We start from the raw sequence: 22,671 nt of genomic DNA, 5'->3' as shown, positions 1-22,671 counted from the left end.
CAGTTTTGTCAGTTTACTAAAACACAGTTTGCACAAATATTTAAACATTCCATCGTCCTCATTCACTTGCCCACAAACAATTTTCAAAGTTGGAATAAGAAATAGATCTTCTGTTCTTGACTCCAGGTGAATCAGAGCAACTCTGATTGGTGGCGCCAGTTCCTTGGCGCGTCCAATCAAATGGCTCAATTTAGCTGCAGTGAAATACAGCTTTTTCTAACACGATCACGCACGGGTTCGTGGGCCGGTTTTGAATGACCGGCTTTAGCAAAACTGTGCGATTCGGACGTTGTTGCATATATGGTCAATTAACATTAGGTGTGAATCCAAGTGGTGTTCCGTTACGCCTAGATACGATCCTAGTAATATAGCATTCAGAATTACGCAAACATCACACAGGATATGAAATATGATATGTATCTTGGGAAATACAATGCCTTATGTTCATTTATCGGTTCAAGTATTGCGCCGGGAAATTCTTCATCCTTACGCAATCTCCAGTTCATTCATCCAATAAAATCTATGGCCCGTTGTTTTTAGGGGCGTATAAAGGGTAACACGCAGGTTTGATTCTAGGCTAGATAATATTCTTTTAGAAACACGTTTATTTCACTAATTGCAAAGCCCGTGACATTCAGGGCTGGGAGCCGTGCATCCAGTCAGAGGGAAAGTAAAACTGTTGATCCTATGCGCTGTTCATCATTGTACGTAAACAATCTACGAATCCTTGTCAAGTAGCAGCAGATTGCCGCGTGATGTCTGGAATTTACCTGTTTATATCTTTAATTCTGACACTTTCCATTACTGCAACCAAGTTTATCTGAATAACTACATTTATCATATGAGCAAATCTCAGCGGTTTTCATGGTTTTAGCTGAAGCAATACACTGCGGTATTTGATCCACACCACGCGATATTTTTTGAAATCGTTAATATTTTTTAGCTGGTTCAAACGATACCAACGGAACCAACAACGTAACATCAAGTCATAAGATAAAAACTGTATTCCGCAAGTGCGTCATATTTACTCAGTATTTGCAAGATGTTCTAGAAAAAAGACTTTCAGAGAGAATCTAGGAAATTAAATTGTATGATGTTTGAAATAATCTCAACATCAGTTATTAGTATTAATCACAATCTCTTTAAATACATATCCCCCGCGCTTGACTGTCGCGTTCTTGCCATTTATAGTTCTCATTGTCTTGTTTTCTTACTAATATAGTTGCCCATAGAATAAAGACCGCACGTTATTTAAAAAAACAGACACCTATATTAAGTCTGAGTTCGAATTCTAATATACATGGGAAAACAACTGCGATGATTAAATAAATGAACACACGAACAGAAAAATGGCTCCCATGGCTAAGAGTAGTAGCCAAATTAACAACAACTCATTGACATTGACAACTCACAAGTATGAAACTCACCAACGCCACCCAGCCAGTGACGCTCTGTGATAAATTTCACATATTAAATTCTGTCGTTCATATAACGGGCCCTGCGCGGTGAATCCATATGACAACATTATAACACATTCTTCCACACGTTGCTATGCTAGCACCTAGTGATTACACCGTGCAAGTTCACGCAGATGTCAGGGACACTAATAATGCAAAAATAAGTATTGTACGGGTCAGATTGCAATATCATTGTCGTTAACGGTGTAACATGTAACTAGCACTATCATACCTGGATGACCTTTGACTACAAAAGTTGCTTTACATATCTCAGTCATTGTTGATTATTGTTCAGATCCCTATTCGACGGATTGACTGCAGTACGTTGATTTGTTTTACTCGTGGAACCAAGGCAAAGCGTCTCTGATATCATGAGTGGTGAGATCGGGAACCTGAGTCCTAAACAGGCCGAAAAACTCGAAGAGGTAATTCACTTGTTTTATATTGTTGTATAGAAAGAACGTAGTTTTGTGCGGGAACAATTTTAGTACTGGTAGCTTCTAATTTGCTACTTTTTCCCCTGCGACTATCTAGAGCACGGTTGTTATGCCTGCTTATTTTAGAATTTATTAAATGTACGCTATATCAACTTAGTTCTAGCACAAACTAGGACGTGTAAGGGGTCAAAGGTAGATAGACTTTTCATCAGACGATGATAATCACTGGGTGATAGTGCATGGTAGATGATGGTTAATGGGGATTTTACTACTAATGTGAATGACGTAACTAATGAACTTGAATAACATGTGACATATATCAATATTGCATTCACAATACACCGAGCTATAACCTCATACGTAACTTTCCCTTTACATAATCTCGCAGCATGAATTTGTTTCTTTCATATTGCAATACGGTTGTGCATAGATTGCATAAATTGAGAGTGAGTAAAGAGTCACTACATAAATACAGTATGTGAGCTGAACTTGGTTTATCGAATGTCCAGCTATAATTTTATTTGATTCAACAAATACTTACCACGAGAACAGTAGATTTGTGTGTCAGGCTTGTAAATAATTTTAAATAAAAGCTGTTTACACCAGGATCCATTGAGTACAATATATTACAATAATACTATAATTCAAGTAAACTGAGATATATTGTTACAATTACAGATAAACTAACATATACATTGCAACTTCCGACACGTGATACGAAATTGTGATTACGGCAAATGCTGCGTCACACTGACTGTCCAAGAAAGTTTAATCTCGGATATTACATTCAACATGTAGCATATAACTAGCCCTGCGTACAGTGCTGTGTGTACGGGGACGCGTTCGGTTGATAGATGTCCCCACCACAGCCCTGCGTACAGTGCTGTGTGTACGAGGACGCGTTCGGTTGATAGATGTCCCCACCACAGCCCCGCGTACAGTGCTGTGTGTACGGGGACGCGCTCGGTTGATAGATGTCCCCACCACAGCCCTGCGTACAGTGCTGTGTGTACGGGGACGCGTTCGGTTGATAGATGTCCCCACCACAGCCCTGCGAACTTCCATAGACAAAGTCCTGGACTTTGAAAAATATAACTTTTTTAATGAAATAACATGACCAGGTACCCAACATGATGATCGATTACCAGATATATCCAGAACTCCCAGTTCGGAGTCCAATTGTGGATGAAATCGGCTACTTTGCCCTAAAAACAAACGCATTCTCTCGCGTGAATGAAATAAAAAATGGCGGCGTTTGGTGGATAATTCCTCCGGTACCTACGCGTTTACAATTTGTCCGTCTTTACTAGTTGTTATTTAAAGACATTTCAGTTTCAGATAACTTTGTAATGGTTGTTACGGATAACTATCGTCATTTCAAAAGATTTCGGCTGGGAAACTACTTATTTTTAACTTGCGCACCAATTACGGTGCGCTCCCGGACTTTGTCTATGGAGGTACGCAGGGCTGTGGTGGGGACATCTATCAACCAAACGCATCCCCGTACACACAGCACTGTACACAGGGCTAACATATAACCTATGTATTCCTGGTTCAGTACGAACCAATTCATTTAAAACTATCCTCTGGATTACCCTGTCTATCAGCTGTGATAATGATAAATTACAAACTGTGATTAAAACTTATAAAGTAATTACGCCACCATTTTTTAAACATATCTACTTAAACAACTGAATATAAATAATTAAGCAATTTATAAATAAATTAAAATTATTATGGAACATTCATGTTATATCCTAAAATATAATTCTTATTTTTTCACTCTTTAAGTTCAAGGCGCAAGTAAAAGACATTCTGAACAAACCCAGCCGTGATGATTACTATTGTCTAAGATGGTTAAGAGGTGGGTACCTTAACAATTTCTTTCTTTATTTGTGTATGCAAACATTCCCTATACACACTTCGACAGTTGAGCCATATCATCGGACATCCACCCACAATGATGAACATTTATAAAACAATAATTTAAGTTTGATTTACAATTATTTTTTTTGCTTTTTAACAGCAAGAAACTTTGATGTTGGGAAAGCAGTGACTATGATTAGAAATGTAGGTAATATCTAATATTAGTTTACATTGATTGCATTGAATTCTTGTTAGCATTAAACATTTATTTGGATATCTTATTCAGATGTCGTTATGTCCAAGAACAGTTATCGAATTGCAAAATAACTTGTATTTTCAGAGTATGGAAACCAGGAAAAAGATGGGCTTAGACACCCTCATCACAGACTTCAAGGCACCTGAGGTACACTTTATATTCATATGTGTATATTGGTATGATTTCATCAAATACGATTGTCAGTATATTTGTAGTTGACTTTACAGGGGATTGTGATTATATTATTAATGATTATACAATGTTTGTTTGTGTTAATTATAACATTCGATTTTAGGTGATGGAGAAGCATTATCAAGGTGGGCTGGTAGGAGAAACTAAAAATGGTAATCCAATCTGGATCGATCCTATTGGAGGAATTGATCCCAAAGGTAACTGAACAGTTGATTCATTAATGTTGAAGAATATTTCCTGTTTACTTTAGACATTTGCTCATTATTACATCGCAAGAGAAGAGTTATTAGAGCGTTTCATGCATATGGTGTATTTTTCTTTAATGAAGATAATATATGATTACTGTTCAATATAGGTCTATTGAGATCTGCGAGAAACAAAGACATAATACTTACAAGACTACAGAACACTGAAAGGATGTATGAAGAGTTATTGCCAGCATTGAGCAAAAAGGTAAGTGGTAGTAAGTAGTAGTGTACATCAATACATCGGATGGAAACATTCAATATATTTATTTTTCAAGCAAAATTTCATTGATAATATACAAACATAATACACGATAAAAGAGTTCTTCAATTAAATACATGACATGTCATGAAATAATTCTTCGCTCACATATTTTAATGAATATATTTCTCGAAATAAAATTTCATCTACAAAATAACGATTCATTGAACAAATAATAAGGAAATAGCATCTGATGTTATCTTTTTCAGTATGGAAAACGTATTGAGGGCCTGTGCTACATCATGGACTTGGAAGGACTAGGAACAAAGCATCTATGGAAACCAGGCATTGATCTGTTCAATCAGGTAAGTAGGGTATATATTTGTGGATAAATCAACTGCCATTTCTTCGCATTTCAATTTGGACATATATCGTACTCATATTACTTGCAGTTTTCAACAATACTACAAGATAACTACCCCGAATCTTTGAAAGTTATCTATATAGTACGAGCACCTAAGATTTTTCCGGTAATCTACGCACTGATCAAGCCTATTTTAGATGAAAGAGTCCGCAAGAAGATTCAAGTTCTTGGTCGTAAGTGTGTCTCGTCTTGTTCTCAGTTATTGCCATATATCTTCTACCATTGGAACACCATTTAACCTTATTAGTGCAACATTTAATCGCGTTAGTACAACATTTAAACTCATTACTGCAACATTTAACCTTATTAGTGCAACATTTTATCTCGTTACACAACATTCAAACTCATTAGTGCAACATTTAACCTTATTAGTGGAACATTTTATCTCGTTACACAACATTTAAACTCATTAGTGCAATATTTAATCTTATTAGTGGAACATTTTATCTCGTTACTACAACACTCAAACTCATTAGTGCAACATTTAGACTTATTAGAGCTACATTTATACTTTTATCCTTTCACCAATGGGCTGATCTGTTGTTTAAATAGAAAATTTCCAGTCTGCCTTACTCAAGGACATTCCAGCAGAAAGTTTGCCTGTTCATTGGGGAGGTACTATGACCGATCCTAAGACTGGTGATCCCAAATGCCCAAGTCTGGTAAGTGGATAAATCCATGTGTTATCTGTTAACATTTGCGCGTACTTCATTAATATATTTATAAGTGTGTGTGAACGCATTTATTCTGGTAGTGACAGTTTAATTACCTTTTCCAGGTTAACCCGGGAGGCACAATCCCGCAAAAGTTCTATATTCAAGAAATCCAAGTTCCAGAAGACAAAAACTTGGAAAGTCAAACAATCAAAAAGAAGTTCGATTTGACATTCGAGGTAACGAAGAAAGATAGTGCAATCAGGTAATTATCGGCTACCCATTGTTGTTCTTCCATGTGGAATTGTATTGTTATATTTATTCACAGGTAAATTATAAGAACAGATTAGTACAGACAAAGAACAACCTTGTAGCCAGACCAGTCGCACATGCCTTCACTGCTGCAAGGGGCTGCGAATTTCCTTGCCAAATTCAAGCCAAAACAAAAAAAAAAAAAAAAAAAAAAAAACGGAAAAAAGAGTAATGTTTGACTCGGCAACGCCAATAAATTGACCATGGCATTCGAAACATTTTACAACAAAATAGCGATAAACAATAAAAACCAATGGTTTATTTTCAAAACTCCATTATCATTTGAAGACCTTTTAAGTTAAAATATATGTAACTGGTCCACCAGCCTTTAAAAGTTAATAATGTATTGCATTGTCTCTTACTCAGATATGTATTCAAAACTGAAGGTGGTGACATAGGATTGGCTGTGTTTTTACAAATTGGTTCGAAGGAAATGAAACCTCTCAAAGAATTGGAGAAACATAACAGCCATTTAGTCTACGAGGATGGCAGTTTTGATTGTCCCGAACCAGGAACATGTAAGCTCATTGATAAATTATTGTAAATAATTGTATAATCTGCATTTGTCGTTGAACATTACTGTTCCTCATAAATAAAAGTACATTAGTAAGAATGTTAATTACTGTAATTTTTTCGATTTTAGATATCTTAAGGTTTGATAACTCACACTCCTGGACCAAGAATAAAACTCTTCACTACTTCGCTGAAGTCATCGAGCCAGATGCACTTCTTGACGAGATGAGTACTGACTTGTAAATGGGTGTTTTGATATACGTTTTTGGATGCAATATGCATTCGCTGCGTTATATATTAGTGTTTATTTTTTTTAGATTGGGCAGGATCGCTGCATCACTATAACACAAATTCGGTTTGTCTATACTCAAAAGCAAACAACTGGAGTAAAAAATCTGAATATAACTTGTCTGACATTAATGTGTTTTTTTCGTACATTATTGAAGCCAATATTTTTTAATAAGTGATTGTCGCAACAAAACAGCATTTTTTATGTTCTGTATGAATATTCACGCACGCACACTTACATAGTGAACCACACATATGTGACAGACAAATAAATCATGCAATAATCGCGCAATGGTTGAACGTGTGTGTTTTTATTATACATAAATACCCCAAACTTAATATACATATATATATTACTATTTATTTGAGAAACAAATCTCTTGACCTACTATAAGGTATACAATTAATTATATTGATAACGCGGATGGGGTTACGAACTAACTTTGTTCATGAGAGTTCTAAGAGGAACTGAATTTAAATATGGTAGATTTATTTTCTGTCACTCATCTCAGTGCAAGTACATCCGAGTCTTAGGCATTCTGGGGTATTATATTTGAAGTAACGCCCATTATTGCCGTTCTTGCCCCGTTGTTACGCAAGAATCGGCAATGTGTCATCCTTTATTCCATAATTACATCATCAGATAACACCAGCAAAACTTCAAGCCTTTAAGCAATTTCTTATTGTCCTACAGCTATATATAATGTCTATCTGTTTGAATTTGTTGTGTGCGTCTGCTCAAACCAGTTGCCGTTAATCCCGTTGAATAATTTAATCTAGGCAAATAATACAAAAAATGCCCTCACCGATGGAGATAGCGCTAATGATACATAGGTTTGGTATTTGCGAATAAAAAATACACTGTCTAGGATGCCCTTACTCGCACTCTTTTTCCCATGGAATAAATGATAAACGACTATCTTAATTTTAACATATATACCCTGTCGATTATAAAAGTTGACATGAACATCAATTGACATGGTATAGTCAATTTATTACTGCGAAGTATAATAGTTTTAATTAACAAAATCGCTTATGTGTGAAATGTTATTATTGCCATAAACCAAACATGTTACCGATTCAGTCCGTTGACCAGCGTCTACCACTGACAACTTCTCACGTCTGTTTTAATCACTGACCCCTCTCAGACTACACTGGCTTACATATAAACCCATCCGTTGCCCCACTTACATCCTCGAACTTTGGATTATACAGGCATTAGTCTTAAACAATACGTATCAGTCGTTCGGTGATAGTAGTACGAGTCGCATCGTGTCCTGCTTTTTAGTTTGATCACGAGAAGCATCACAACAATAGCATCACTGTGAAGCTTCATTCGTCTGGTTGGAGCAAACACTAAGGATTGCTAAGATTTTCTTATTCAGCGTCTGATTTAAAACGTCACCATGAGTGGGAGGGTTGGTGATTTGAGTCCAAAGCAGGAGGAAAAGTTGAAAGAGGTTCGTTTATTATTTCTTTTTTTTTCATTTGCAATGCCTGTATCATGTAATCAAACTGCTTTACTTATTCCAGGGATTTCTTACATAAAATGTTCGTATATGATTGTAAAGCAAGACCGATTTCCGCATGAATAGCTTATTATTACATCTATCTAAAAAGATGTTCAAATCAAGCACTCGTTACAATTCGTGCGTGACAGGCTATTTTTCTGAAGCTTTTTATTCAATAAGTGGTGTCCAACTATCTATGACAATATACATTATAAAATTACCACGTCTACATTTTGCTATCGTGTGACTATATCAGCTTTTGAATGAAAACTGTAAATATATAATTTGTTCCCATGTAAAGATGACTTGTTGTGGCTTACTGGTCATGTTAGCCGATAAGATAAGATAACTTTGACTGGAATGACCTTTGCTGACAATATTTACAGAGTACCAATGTCTAACTGATAGGTGAATAATTAGTTCTACCTAATATACATCATAGTATAGTCGATAAAGTTCACTCAAGCGTTTGAGGCAAGGTCGTTGAGACCGAAATAACAGTCGAATAGAACTGATGCCAAGAAATTCAGTCATTCGTGTTGAAACGTGACATGGTAGATTGCAATCCCTTGACAATATTGTTGTCATCATGCCAATACATGCCCTACTTTTAGTCACCAACGGGCAAAGAAGAGATGGTGGTTATATTTTCCCCCAATGTCGAAAACCCAAATATATGCACAAAAGCCAATTTCCTAAACCTTTTTGTTTTTGTGGACAAAAAAAATGAGCTTATGTTGATTTGGAGAAATTATAAACTATCAAAATTTATTTGCCATGAAGATAAAAAAGTATAATAACGGGTATAATAATAACAACATGTATGTGAATTTATATTATTTATTATAGATCAATTGTCGATTGGTTTTATTATGAATTCTACAATTCGGTAGACATGAACATATTAACACAGCAATAACTTATTTAAACTGTAACGTACTGAGTAATTTAATGTACATGCATATATTATGATTTTAGTTCAAAGCCAAGGTAAAAGATATACTAGTGAAACCTGAACATGATGATCACTACTGTCTTCGCTGGCTAAGAGGTTGGTTTTATTAATTTTATTATTTATTCAATGTATGTTTATGACATTTTTACACGGGGTACAAGATTAGATACTGCTGTTATTCAATAGACTATTCAAAATAATATGATTTATAATATGATTGCTCTAATATAGTGCGAGTTCATAGCGTCAGATTTGATAACATTAATTTGTTTTGATTGTTTAATTTGTATTTTGTATTCAATAAAATGTAAATGCACTGATCAATAGGCATATGATAATTTCCCAACTATCATAAATCTAGACACAATAGGCATCTTTTAGAATCAATACATTCATGTCTTTTTTTAACAGCAAGAGCCTTTGATGTCGCGAAAGCAGAGGCAATGATAAGAACTGTAAGTATATATTCGATAGGAATTCGAAATTTCACAATGGTTTTTGTATGTACTGTGGTTATACATTTTCACTATACTCCATTTTAGCCTCGTATGTATTTTTCTTGTTTTTATTATCTGCAGAGCATGGAAAACAGGAAGAAATTGGGCTTAGATTCGATTGTTACGGATTACAAAGCGCCTGAGGTAGGTAAACAAAACAACTAACACTGTTGTTTTCTTTATTATATATGTAACAACCTAATACACAACTAGAGACATATACGCATGTAGCATAAATATATAACTTAATGATACACGCCAACTAATATCGAGACATTTTTAGATATGCATGTGGTAATTATCTTGATAGGTAATTGAAAAGTACTACCAAGGTGGAATGGTTGGAGAGGACAAACAGGGCAATCCAGTATGGATAGATCCGATGGGAAACATTGACCCAAAAGGTAAATGTGTATGCATACACATACATTCGTCTTTTCTGTGCTGTATAAATCATGGTTATTGTAATGTTTGATTTGATTTCATTCAATTTCCACAGGCCTGTTAAGGTCAGCCAAAAAGAAGGACATAGTATTGTCTCGAATACAACATATTGAACAGTTGTATCAGGACGTATTCCCAGGGTTAAGCAAAAAGGTTAGTAATAATACACTTCACACTCCAGGAATTGTTAGATTTTTATTCACACAAGCATTTAACTGAACGTTTATTTTTGTTTACATAGTATGGAAAACACATACAGGGTATGACATATATCATGGACCTGGAAGGTTTAGGTACGAAGCATCTATGGAAGCCAGGTCTAGATACTTTTATTGAGGTATGTATGGTCATGTATCTTATGTTAAATGGAGATTGGCATTATTTTTCGAGCACATAGAAAAGAAAAAAAAATCATTTTCGTTATACCAAATATTTATTCATTTGTCACAAACATTTATTTCTATCACTGACACATAAGTGTGAATCCAATGATGCTGTTTGATAAATACACAATGTTATTCTAGTTCACTAAGTGGAATATTAAGTCTTATGTTTTTGCCAAAGTTTTTAAAAGTTCTGCAAGACAACTATCCAGAGACTTTGAAAATCATCTACATCGTGAGAGCTCCAAGGATCTTCCCAGTTATATATGCGTTAATCAAGCCTTTCTTGGATGAACATGTGCGCAAGAAGATTCAAGTTCTCAGTCGTAAGTTTTCTGTCACTTAGCTGTTATACGTTTTTAATGCTGTATTTGTAATGTAGTTGCCTTATTCAGGTGATTCTGGAGTCGTTTCACGGTGAATTAACCAGTATTCGTTTTTCTCTAGAGAACTTCCAGTCAACTCTACTGAAAGACATTCCTGCAGAAAGTTTGCCAGTTCACTGGGGAGGTACAATGACTGATCCCAAGACTGGCGACCCCAAGTGTCCCCATCTGGTGAGTATTTTTTTATTCATATTTGTATTTAAGACGTTCTAATAATAAAAAATAAATAATTTATAGCTATTGTCTGTAGATATTCTTTGCTTAATGCAAATTTGGAATACATCAATGACAACGCCTAATGACAAATTCTGAAAGCGATGGTTTTGCTGAATCCTTCATCAAAGTATGTTGATGTATAATAACAAAATGGCTATCATAAATAAAATACAGGTATGAATGTCCTCGTTCGACTTATGCTTCGGAATTGTCCATAGCACTACACGTCCCGGCCATTCTTAACACTGTGCGGTAAAATAATCTTATATAGGATGGAAACTCTGGGGAGGGGTCGATTGCAGAAAACTGTGCAGAATATTATCTTTCTTGACTTAGTTTTGTGTTTTTTTCATGATGTATTACTGTATATTTTCTGTTATGAATCTTTGTAGAATTCTTTTCCCATAAGAGTTTCTAAATATTGGCCCATAATATATCCACTTTGAGATGATTTGCAAGACAACTCTTATGCATACAAGTTGTTTCTTTCATGCTATCTGATGATTCATTCTTTGTTCCAGATAACCCTCGGTGGCCCGGTTCCAGAGAAGTACTACAATCAAGAACCAGTTGTTCCAGAAGACAAGAACTTGAATGTAGAAGTAGTAAAGAAGAAATTCGATTTGACATTTGAAGTGACGAAGAAAGACAGTGCAATAAGGTGAACTTGACATAAACAGATTCAGCAACCTTTGTTAATTCTTATTAAATATCAATAGAATTGACAGACATGTGTATACTTTTATTACAGATATGTATTCAAAACTGAGGGAGGTGATATAGGCCTGACTGTGTTCTTACAGACTGGTGATAAGGAAATGAAACAGGTACAGGAAATGGAGAAACATAGCAGTCATCTGGTTTACGAAGATGGAAGCTTTGATTGCCCCGAAGCTGGAACATGTAAATATAACAATTCAATAAACCATAAATTTCCCCCAATATCGTGTTGTGAACGACAGCCTCTTACAGCCCCAGCAAACTCTTGACAGCCATTTTCTAGTTCATGTTACATTCTGTAAATTGTAGCTGGCCTATGATTTGTGCTCGAGTACAGCAATTTAGATCTAGTTATTGCAACACTTACACCACTTCAGGGTACTTCATGTCAAGAGTGTTTGATAGATATTTATTGTAGTTAAGAACGGAAAGAAATGGCAGCGACTGGGTGAATCAAATTCGGCGTTAAGCACGTGACAAATATAACAACAAACCTAGTAGTATTTTTATCATAGTTTTAGTATGATGATTGAATTTGTTTGAGTTGAGTTGAATTGGTCTTAATTGATTGTTATAGGCTATTCATCACCAACATCCCAGACGACAAGTGTGCACTTTCCAGTCTAGTTTTCATTCACTGACACACATATATTTTACATTCAATTTCAGACGTCTTAAGGTTCGACAACTCTCACTCCTGGACCAAGAATAAAACTCTTCACTACTTTGCTGAAGTCATTGAACCAGATGCACTACTTGATGAGATGAGCACTGATTTGTGAATTTCGAGTTCATGCTTTTGATACAATTTGTTTTCTTTGATGCGTATCTGACCAAACCTACCAACCAATCAACTAACTAACCAACCGGCCAATTAAAGTAAGGACCTATGTAAGGTCGACTGGTGATTGTTGGATTGTTGATTGATTGGCCAACTGAGTAACTGACTAATTGACTGATTTATTATGGTTGTCTGTTTCATCTGAATCAGTCCACCAAAATCCCAAACTTGATAAATTACCGCCATAGATGAGAACAAGTTTTATTTTAAATATAATAATACCGAATAATGATACAAACATTTCGTTACATCATGCATATGTAGTTTTTGAAACAAAATTAAGGCGAATAATATAGCAACTGAATTTCCGCTTTCAAACAGTGAATGAAGTATTGTGATGTTTTTGTTTTATTTCTTGAGATAATTATTTGAATAATGTGAGAGAGCAACTGTTGGTCTTAGTGATATACGTATTAAGAAATACTGTGAGCGAATAAAACAATCCATTGTTACCCACCTGTCCACTCAAGATCTATTTTATTCCCACCAAATAATATTGGGATTTGTATATAATTCAATGAGGCAAATTGAGTGTGTTTCAACAACAAAAGGTGGTCATATATGTTGGAACCATGGTCGATTTTTATAACAGACCACTGTATGGAATATTGGGCGAATAGGAAGGTTTGCTTCTAGAAGGAATTCAAGCCACGTCGTACCTCATATATAACAACTTCTACCAGATGTAAAAGCATTCTTGAGGGTACCGTTTTATCTGGACTTTCCTCAAGACCACGAATGCCAAGAAGGTCTTCAGTTTTAGACCATCTTGGTCGTCCGTTATCTCCTATTACCCATTCTTATCCGTTGTGGCGTTGGGACACGCATGATGAATCTACAGACACAAGAGACAAAGCCCAAACAGTAGAAAGAAGCAATACTACAAAAATAGCCTATATCTCAAATGAAGGAGCCCGGTCATCACTTATCAGCTCCACAATAGTAAGATTTTGCACCTGCTGCACACTGCACACGATTATACTTAATTGCAAGCATAATGACACAACACTTTCACCAATACACTATCTAAGACTTAAAGAAATGTTTAATGACACCGAATGGCAGATCGCTGGATGTTATTCGATCTCTAGCTATAACCAAGTGTTAACCTCAAAATGTGTGGTATATACCATATACCTCTTCCAGGCTGTTCAGGTGTGCTATTATGACAACATCAACAATCATGCGTGTTTCACTTGTTAAACATGCAGGAAATATTTATTTCAGCCATGACAATGATGAAATTGATTGCTTTGAGGTTATCAGTTTATCCTCATGCTCAGTGCAGCACTTTCGGACGAAGTAAACAAGACCAATGCACAGACACCCTTACCCATCAAAGTTAGGCCCGTCTATACAAATGCCACTGTGAGTATTGCTGAACTAGCTGTAAATAGAACAAAATAAATCTTTTATGTTTCTCTGTGTCACAACATAAGATAGAAACATTTTCTATGGTGTTTAGATGACCATCGATGACGATGCAGTAAAGTAATTACCTTGATCCTGGCCAGATATTCCACCTCAACGAGTTTTCTAATCTTGGTCTTTATCATTATAACTAGAACTGTCATTTCACCTTTTTAGTGCCAGAAGAACCAGAAGTGAAATGAACATACTCCTATTCACATTGCAGGAGTGATATTAATGAGGGTCATATGCTCTAGGATTACTACTGCAAACGCTCAAGATTAGGGACACGTATTCAGACCGCATACATGCATCATATACTGCAACATTATTCCATAATGGAGCCATCTTTATTTTGCAGCGAGCGGACTATAAGAAAACACGGTTATTTTCTATAACCTCAATAATCCCATCATTAATATCACCAGTATTCCAATGCTGAGCCATATCGTTACAGAACAGAGAATTATGATCTCACATCAGGCACATTAATTTGATTTACGGATTGTGCCTACCTATTATTTTGTGTTTGATATGTTTGGATTATCACTGGCACACTAGCATATGCATTGCATTTATCTTAGTTCAATCTGACACGCCGTGTGACCAAAGGCTTGTATTTAATTAAAGTATTCACATTTTCAACTGGATTTACTATTAATATGGCATTGTTCTTGTTACAATGTTTAAACAATATTTATCATTACAGTAGCCAGGCCTAGTGCCTAATACCTGAATCTGTCAATTGCTTTAACCTGCACATGATTAAACTATATCTAATATGCAAATAACGGTAAGGTAGTTGGTTGAATGACATAACATATTGCCCCGTATCCAGTATTAGTGTTTATTAAATAATACTTACCCCACTTTTACTATTGAGCTGTTTAGTACAGACCTACCTGTTATTTTGGGGTATTATTTATTTACTGTTAATTATTTACAAAATATTATATTTGTTATCTAAATATTACATTATATAAACAGTGAAACTGTTGGGCACGCCGCAGTCTTAATTAAATACATACATTGTGTTTTATATTTGTATTTGACCTTGTTTCTGGCGTAAATTTTTTTTGCTAAAATATTTTACTGCACACAAGTTTTGCAGGTTTAATCACTCCGCCGACAGAGGGCGCTGAGCACTGGCAAAATTAGTAACATAAAAAATGGCCAAAACCTAATTTGGTTTTGCGACGCTGACCAGACCTAATTTCCGACAGGCTTTATATAATTTGATATTATATAGTCATTGCAGCGATGACAACTGTTCATGGCATTAACAACCACTGATTGTGACCATATACGAATTACATTGCCCCTACATTATTACATTGAACTTTGGACTAGGAAAGAATAACGCATCGTGATACCTTGTCATATGGTTTGATCTCGTGATTGACCCGAAACACCTTCTGTCAATTTCTTCATATAGAGTACCTGATTCAAAACATCGCCATGAGTGGAACAGTGGGTGATATGACTCCTAAACAGACGGAAAAATTGAAAGAGGTACTATGTTATTTATTTGTCATATTTGCGATATGTGTTGCCTGTATCAAAATGAGCGGATTAACTCTTATATGAGTTCCATTGAGTTATTTCGCCACTATAGGCCGAAGAGTACTCAAAAACGGGTATTTCTCAGTTGAATTGGCATAATCTTCACCAGCCAAGGTTCATTTACTGTTTTCGGCCGCTGCCTTACCATTTTATATCATGGCAAAATTCCAGCTATAAACCTTCATTCACTGTCTAAATACAGTGCGTTGCCATGGTAGTTGGGTCATGCAGTCGCGTGTTTTGTCAATAAAGCTGTGGCGTGATATAAGACGGCAAGATCTATTGGTTTAAATTTGAAATTAGTGCGGGTTGTTGTTATATGAATGTTGCTTGGCGGTTCCAGCTCCTTGGCGCATCAAATAATGTCATTCAATTTAATTGTTGTCAAATAGGGCTTTTCCTAACACAACCACGCACGGGTGCATGAAAACGGTCATGGTATATACCGCGAGGTGTGTCATAGTATTAGGACACATACAAATGAGCGTTATTGTTTTATATCTCTATTTGTTTCCTCGTAATTGTTTGTCAGAGCATAGGAAGCGACAAACTGCATTACTATTGACACAATAAATTGCTGACAATGTTATCAAATAACGCGAAATAATCTATGAACATAGAAATAATCTATGTAACTAATTGAGATGATTTAATTGCAGTTCAAATCAAAGGTGAATGACATACTAGAGAAACCTGAACATGATGATCACTACTGTCTTCGCTGGCTTCGAGGTTGGATTATTTTTATTTATAGTTTAGGATAATATTCCCAATTCATGACTTCCTTGAAGTTCGGTTCCGCAGTCCCTGGGATTATACCATTGCATCATGTGAAATTTGAATTCTGCCAATAGTTTCCTATGCATACTAACGTTATCGCTAACAGTATGGATTAACATTTTGATTGACAACAGTTTTGTAGACCATCATCCTTTGTAATCAACTTTTAGTCGAGAATTATGGACAAATCCTGCTCAACTCGTAAACTACATCGAAATTGTATTTCATAAATATTTATGGCTGTATACAAAAAAAAACTCCATACATTCTTGTTATGGAAGAGAACGATTTCTCAGAGCACTCCAACCCTAAAATGCAGGGTCGCTTTCTAGACCATAGACGTTCAATATAATGTATAAAATACGAATGTTCATATCATGTTACAGCAAGAAATGTTGATGTCGTGAAAGCAGAAGCATTGATAAGAAGTGTAAGTATGAGTGGTTACTTGGCATCCTGCACATCTCAGCAATTGTATTTGTAGGTCATCAGCAATGTTCTCTGATGGAAAGTTTACATATATGGCAAGTTCGGATGGTTATATACAATTTATAATTACGTAAACAATTACGTATATATTCTAGTATAATTTGATCAAATCTATTCAAAGACACAGCAATGAAATAAACTCATTCAGTTATTTATAGATATGTATCTCCGCATAAATTCACTGGAAGGTTGTTTTGAGATGAAGTTGTTCGCTTAATTTGTTATGTTAAATGTTGTTATGATTGTGGCCTAGAATACTTGCTTTGTTTTACTAGGCGCCTTTTTTTTAATTTCTGAGTTGATGTCGCTTTTCAGTGTATGTTTGACGAGTAATAGGGGCGTGACACTGAAATTATGTCACGTGTAATCCCTGTTCAAATTCGCGTTTTTCACCAATGAATTCATTCTTTATTATTCATCTTTGGCATGGGCGTTTGTGGTTTGGTGTGCGGTGTGCGGTGCAACATTGTTTTTTGGAGGTTCACTAGATAGAGTCATCGAGCTTTCTGCCATTCTTGGGTGTTCACTGCAGAGAATCACCGGGCTGTCTGCCATTTGTGTAGGATCACTGCCTAGAGTTATCGGAGTTTTCGCACTGGTGTACATAATCCGTGTACCTTACTTTGTTAACATTTCTTTATTTTAAGGATGTTTTGTTAATTGCTCATCGTAATTGTGTGCGGGCGTTATTGTTAAATGGTGTTATATTGCACATAACGCCAAAGTTCTCAGTATTTCCTAAACCACAAGATTGAGGGGTACATACATACTTACCCGTGTCAAACAAAACACCGGTAACTACAATCCGTTTATTATTACAGAACATGGAGCAAAGAAAGAAGTGGGGCATAGATTCAATTTTAACGAATTACAAAGTGCCTGAGGTAAACACACACACTAACAACCACAGATGTGGTGTGTTTTTGTGTTAGATGTTAAAATATATTTATATGCATTAAATTCCACAGTACCCCAGTACAAGTTATATTCAAATAACTGAAACTGGCTAAATTTGGTTCTTAATAATCTGCTCTATATTGTACCAAAAATAATACACAAATAATGACGAAGATAAAGATCTGATTTTATTTTTTCGATTCACGGAGGTCAAACATAGCTCATCTGTAAGATATGAATTCCATATACAGGCAAGGCTCAACAGCTTTTCTATGTTTATGATTAGGTATTAGAAAAACACTACCAGGGCGGAATGGTTGGGGAGGACAAGGAAGGACATCCAGTGTGGATTGATCCGTTGGGAAAAATGGACATGAAAGGTAACGTGTTATCGACTAATGTATAAATAATATTATTGGTATAAATTGACGTTCGGAAGACCAGAGTGCTGTCAATGTGGATGCAATAGTCACAGAATCACTACACTTTACTATCAATTTGAAATTTATCGTTATAAAAATAATAAATTTCATTGCACTACTTATCAACAGTAATGTCTTGATTAAAGCAACCTTTTTCTACTGCAACACGATGTTCATAATGAACATGATATTCGATTCTGTTAAATCTCTGCAGGTTTGATGAGGTCAGCCAAAAGGAAAGATATAATTCTATCTCGAATACGGTTTAGTGAACAGTTGTACCACAGTGTTTTCCCCGAGAGGAGCAAAAAGGTAAACATTCATGTCATTTAATTAGTATACCAACGTTTCAAATAACAATAAATTAAATCATTAATTTAAATAATTGAGTGACGCAGTACTTGGTTGTATTATTGATAAACTATTAACCAATTCATCCGTAATAATAACAATAACAACGCTTCACTGCATTTGTTATGAACTATGAACTGATTTGTTTGTCTATCCTAGTACGGAAAACATATAGAATCAATCACATATATTGTGGACATGGAAGGACTAGGAACGAAACATCTATGGAAGCCAGGTCTGGATACTTGTATTGAGGTTTGTGTTTATCGTAGTTTTATTTTTATGAAATGACATGAACTTATCACACCGTCAATAGTAAATGAAAATTCAACCTATGGACTGGATGATACGTATCCAGTTTTTCATTTGCCAACACTTTTTTTCTGTTTTTTTTTTCTCTTAAAGTTTATCACCCTTCTTCAAGACATGTATCCGGAGTCATTAAAAATCGCCTACTTTGTGAGAGTGCCGAGGATCTTTGCAGCTATTTATGCCTTGCTCAAGCCTTTCGTAGACGTAGATGTACGCAATAAAATTCATGTTCTCAGTAGTAAGTATATCTCAATAAACTACGTATGTCTTATTGTGGTGGAGATTGGGTTTTAAATCTCCCTATCCTAGACGCGATTGTACACTAATCAATATACGTTCTTCACTAGACAATTTCCAATCAACTCTACTAAAAGACATTCCTGCAGAAAGTTTACCAGTTCACTGGGGAGGTACAATGACTGATCCAGAGACTGGCGATCCCAAGTGTCCTCATCTAGTGAGTAATTTGTTTATTACAATTAGAAAATAACCACCGGGGTGACGAGTATATTACAGCGATTATAAATTTGTGAGAAGGTTAAGAATATGGTTGGATAGGTAGAATTGTGCACGGGGAACTCTAGTCTTAAGATGGGGTCGGACACAAAGCCTTGAATACACATTTTCACTCTGGGCGATGACCGCAAGCCCGGTCGACACACCTTCTCAGGTCCTAAATAATCAGATAACGAATGACAAATTGTCAGGCGTCAGCCAATGACACCTATCCACCGTCCTGCGGGTTACATTCTACTCAGTGCAGTTACTTATACTTATTAACACGGTACAAGTCCTAGTTGAATGTCCTCGTTAAAAAATAGAAAAAAAAAATCAAAGTAACTTTTCTCAAAATTTTAAGCTATAGTCAAACACGTGAAAATTGCAGCTTTCTTTTATCCCTGAATGCGGAGCGGTAAATACAATACAATACAATACTATACCATCAAAACTGTCAACAAAAATAAGCGCCTTTTCTATTGTAAGATTCATTCATTTGTCGTTTATTTAGATAAACCTAGGCGGGCCAGTCCCAGAAAAGTACTACTGTCAAGAACCAATAGTTCCAGAAGACAAGAACTTGAATAAAGAAATAGTGAAGAAGAAATTTGATTTGACTTTTGAAGTGAAGAAGAAAGACAGTGCTATAAGGTGAAATCAAAATTTATGATTACACAGATTGAATCGGAATATAAATATAGTATAATATATGGTGCAAAATAAGTAAAAAAAGTTTGGGTACAGAGAACATAGATAAAGACGGGCACATATCTGCAACAATTAATCGAACCACATCATGATAACTTTATACTTTCTATATATTTGCAATGATGATCTCTGAACAGTTAACAAAATGTATGTATATGTATATGTGTATTACAGATACGTATTTAAAACTGAGGGAGGTGATATAGGATTGTCTGTGTTTCTACAGTATGGGAAAAACGAAATAAAACAGATACAAGAAATGGAAAAACATAACAGTCATTTGGTTTATGAAGATGGAAGTATTGATTGCCCAGAAGTTGGAACATGTAAATATAATAAGATATTTCAGATTGAGCACGTGTTTGTTCTTTCGCAGTTAGTCCGGAAATAGCAAGATAACGGTTATTCAAGCATCGCAAAATAAGTGACGAGCAGCAACTTAATTTACGGAATTTCAGGAAACATGAAAATCATTATAAATTATTTTGAATGAAGTATTCAGAGAACAGCATAGTTACTTGGACTATTTATATGATTATATGAACTATGATGAACAAAATGTGGGGTTTACTACACGACAATGAATTGAACCCAGGCTTTGCGATATATTTAATAGATCATGTTATGCAATGGTGATTTTTCCCTCTAGTTTAATGTCGAAATGATGATTTTTCAGAGGAGAGTATAGCACCGCGACACTCTAATTCATCAAAATTACAATCATCAAATGTATACTGCACATTATTAAGCTTGGAAATATCTCAAAAATACGTTCGTTGAATCGCAATGTTTTTGACACGACTACAATACTATGATCTCGCACAACGCGGGATCTCGCAGTGAACGGAAAATGGTATAATAGTATTACAACTTACCGCTAGGTTTGTGTTTGTTGAGTTAAGTTGATAACTAAGCATTGTAAGCAATTCGTAGCCAGTTATGAAGTATCAAGTATACTAATAGTATTATCATGTTCACATTTCAATTGATGCATATATATTTTGCATTTAATTTCAGACATTTTAAGATTCGACAACTCACACTCATGGACCAAAAACAAAACGCTTTACTACTTTGCAGAAGTCGTCGAACCGGATACACTTTTTGATGCGATGAGTACTGAATAGTAAATGGATGACAAAGTCTCTGATTTTGGACATTATATTTTCATCGTACTCGTGTTATAATTTATGTTTTAAAATTTGACAAAGCTCTACTCTGTACTTTCGTGTATTATTTGATGAATATAATTTATTTCATTTACACGTTGCAGTTCAAAGTGTCCGTTTTAAGTATCTAGTGACTGACTATTCATGTACGCATACCCGAGGATAGTTCACACGTACTACTGATTAACAGTACACATACATTTAGCGTGAGTTCGCCCGTGTGTCTTTCTGCTAACTAATTTAAGGGAAGCACAAGTGTAGCTACCCGGAATGGCATTTATATACTACCCACTATAAAACCCACATCACCACAGAGAAGGTCAACAAATCTGTATCAATTAATGTTTTTTAGAACTATCGCAACGTCTGCGCAACCGCAGAAGCCTAATGTTATATTATATATTATATTTTAGAAATATCATATTATATATAGAAATATTGACCCGGGCCAAGGTCGATATACAGAATTGTCGACCCGAAGGGAGCATTGTTGCCCGAGGCGAAGCCGAATCTGTATATCGACCGAGGCTGGGGGTCAATATTTGTATTATACCGAAAAAATAACATGTAAGGATGCATGCATTGTAAGATCTCCATCGCCCAAGTTTTCAATTGCAGCATCCAGAATATTCTCCAGTCACAGGCACATGTTTCATCACATACTGGGCCACTCTTGGTAGAACTGATTTTTCAGAAGCTCAGTCAAACGCCAAAAGCTCAGTTCACGGTTCAGAAGTGTAAAAAATACACGATACTGCTCACTTGCTTTGAAATGTTCGTATCCACTCGGTGACATTCAAGTAGGCTGCATTTGGAAGAATTGCAGACTACAAGTAGTTTAAATGTAGTGGGACAGTGTCATTGATAAACAAAATGGCAGCTTAGTTTATGGTCATAGAGGGCGCATGTCAACGGACCGGAACAACATTTGGCGGTTCTATCATTGCGGGGAATATATATATTTTAAATGTGTGGTCTTAGCATATTCAAATTGTGCGATAATAGCATTTTAGGAAATAACACAAAACTTTTTTTATAATACGTATATAATAGCCGTGTGCTTGGGAGATGCTGAATTGTTCGAGTTACGGACCTCGAGTTATGAGCATCGAGTTACGAAATATAACAATACATTTCCGGTTAAATGAACAATTTAGTGAAACCCCGATGCAGGTACGATACACAACGAGTAATATAATTACCTTGATAAAATAAATAGAAGCACTAAATTTTGGCATAAAACGTCAACAAAGCAAGGAATACCATGCAAAAAT

General features: G+C 35.6%; 3 protein-coding genes across 3 annotated transcripts; all 3 read left to right on the top strand.

The window, feature by feature from the left end:
* The first annotated feature begins 1,814 nt into the window (after positions 1–1,814).
* LOC100372649 (SEC14-like protein 2) lies at positions 1,815–6,800 on the top strand. The gene is made up of 12 exons (XM_002730350.3): positions 1,815–1,882; positions 3,686–3,758; positions 3,921–3,964; positions 4,101–4,163; positions 4,312–4,405; positions 4,564–4,661; positions 4,925–5,020; positions 5,108–5,252; positions 5,632–5,741; positions 5,858–5,997; positions 6,411–6,562; positions 6,688–6,800. The coding sequence occupies exons 1-12, from the start codon at positions 1,829–1,831 to the stop codon at positions 6,798–6,800; spliced, it is 1,182 nt and encodes a 393-aa protein (XP_002730396.3). The 5' UTR covers positions 1,815–1,828.
* A 1,154-nt stretch (positions 6,801–7,954) lies between these two features.
* Positions 7,955–12,739, top strand: LOC146733786 (SEC14-like protein 2). The gene is made up of 12 exons (XM_085491591.1): positions 7,955–8,305; positions 9,335–9,407; positions 9,723–9,766; positions 9,890–9,952; positions 10,119–10,212; positions 10,308–10,405; positions 10,494–10,589; positions 10,817–10,961; positions 11,083–11,192; positions 11,759–11,898; positions 11,989–12,140; positions 12,627–12,739. Exons 1-12 carry the CDS (start codon positions 8,252–8,254, stop codon positions 12,737–12,739), a joined length of 1,182 nt encoding a protein of 393 aa, XP_085347717.1. The 5' UTR covers positions 7,955–8,251.
* Positions 12,740–15,666: 2,927 nt separating this feature from the next.
* LOC144346223 (SEC14-like protein 2) lies at positions 15,667–21,491 on the top strand. Its single transcript, XM_078007102.2, has 12 exons — positions 15,667–15,720; positions 16,431–16,503; positions 16,938–16,981; positions 17,862–17,924; positions 18,224–18,317; positions 18,574–18,671; positions 18,870–18,965; positions 19,116–19,260; positions 19,370–19,479; positions 20,032–20,171; positions 20,403–20,554; positions 21,246–21,491. The coding sequence occupies exons 1-12, from the start codon at positions 15,667–15,669 to the stop codon at positions 21,353–21,355; spliced, it is 1,179 nt and encodes a 392-aa protein (XP_077863228.2). The 3' UTR covers positions 21,356–21,491.
* Positions 21,492–22,671: the final 1,180 nt, after the last annotated feature.

This window comes from Saccoglossus kowalevskii, chromosome 16, assembly GCF_978046115.1.
Source record: "Saccoglossus kowalevskii chromosome 16, keSacKowa6.1, whole genome shotgun sequence".
Taxonomy (NCBI): Eukaryota; Metazoa; Hemichordata; class Enteropneusta; family Harrimaniidae; genus Saccoglossus; species Saccoglossus kowalevskii.
Note: the sequence above shows the minus strand (reverse complement) of the source record. Positions and strands in the feature narration are given on the sequence as shown.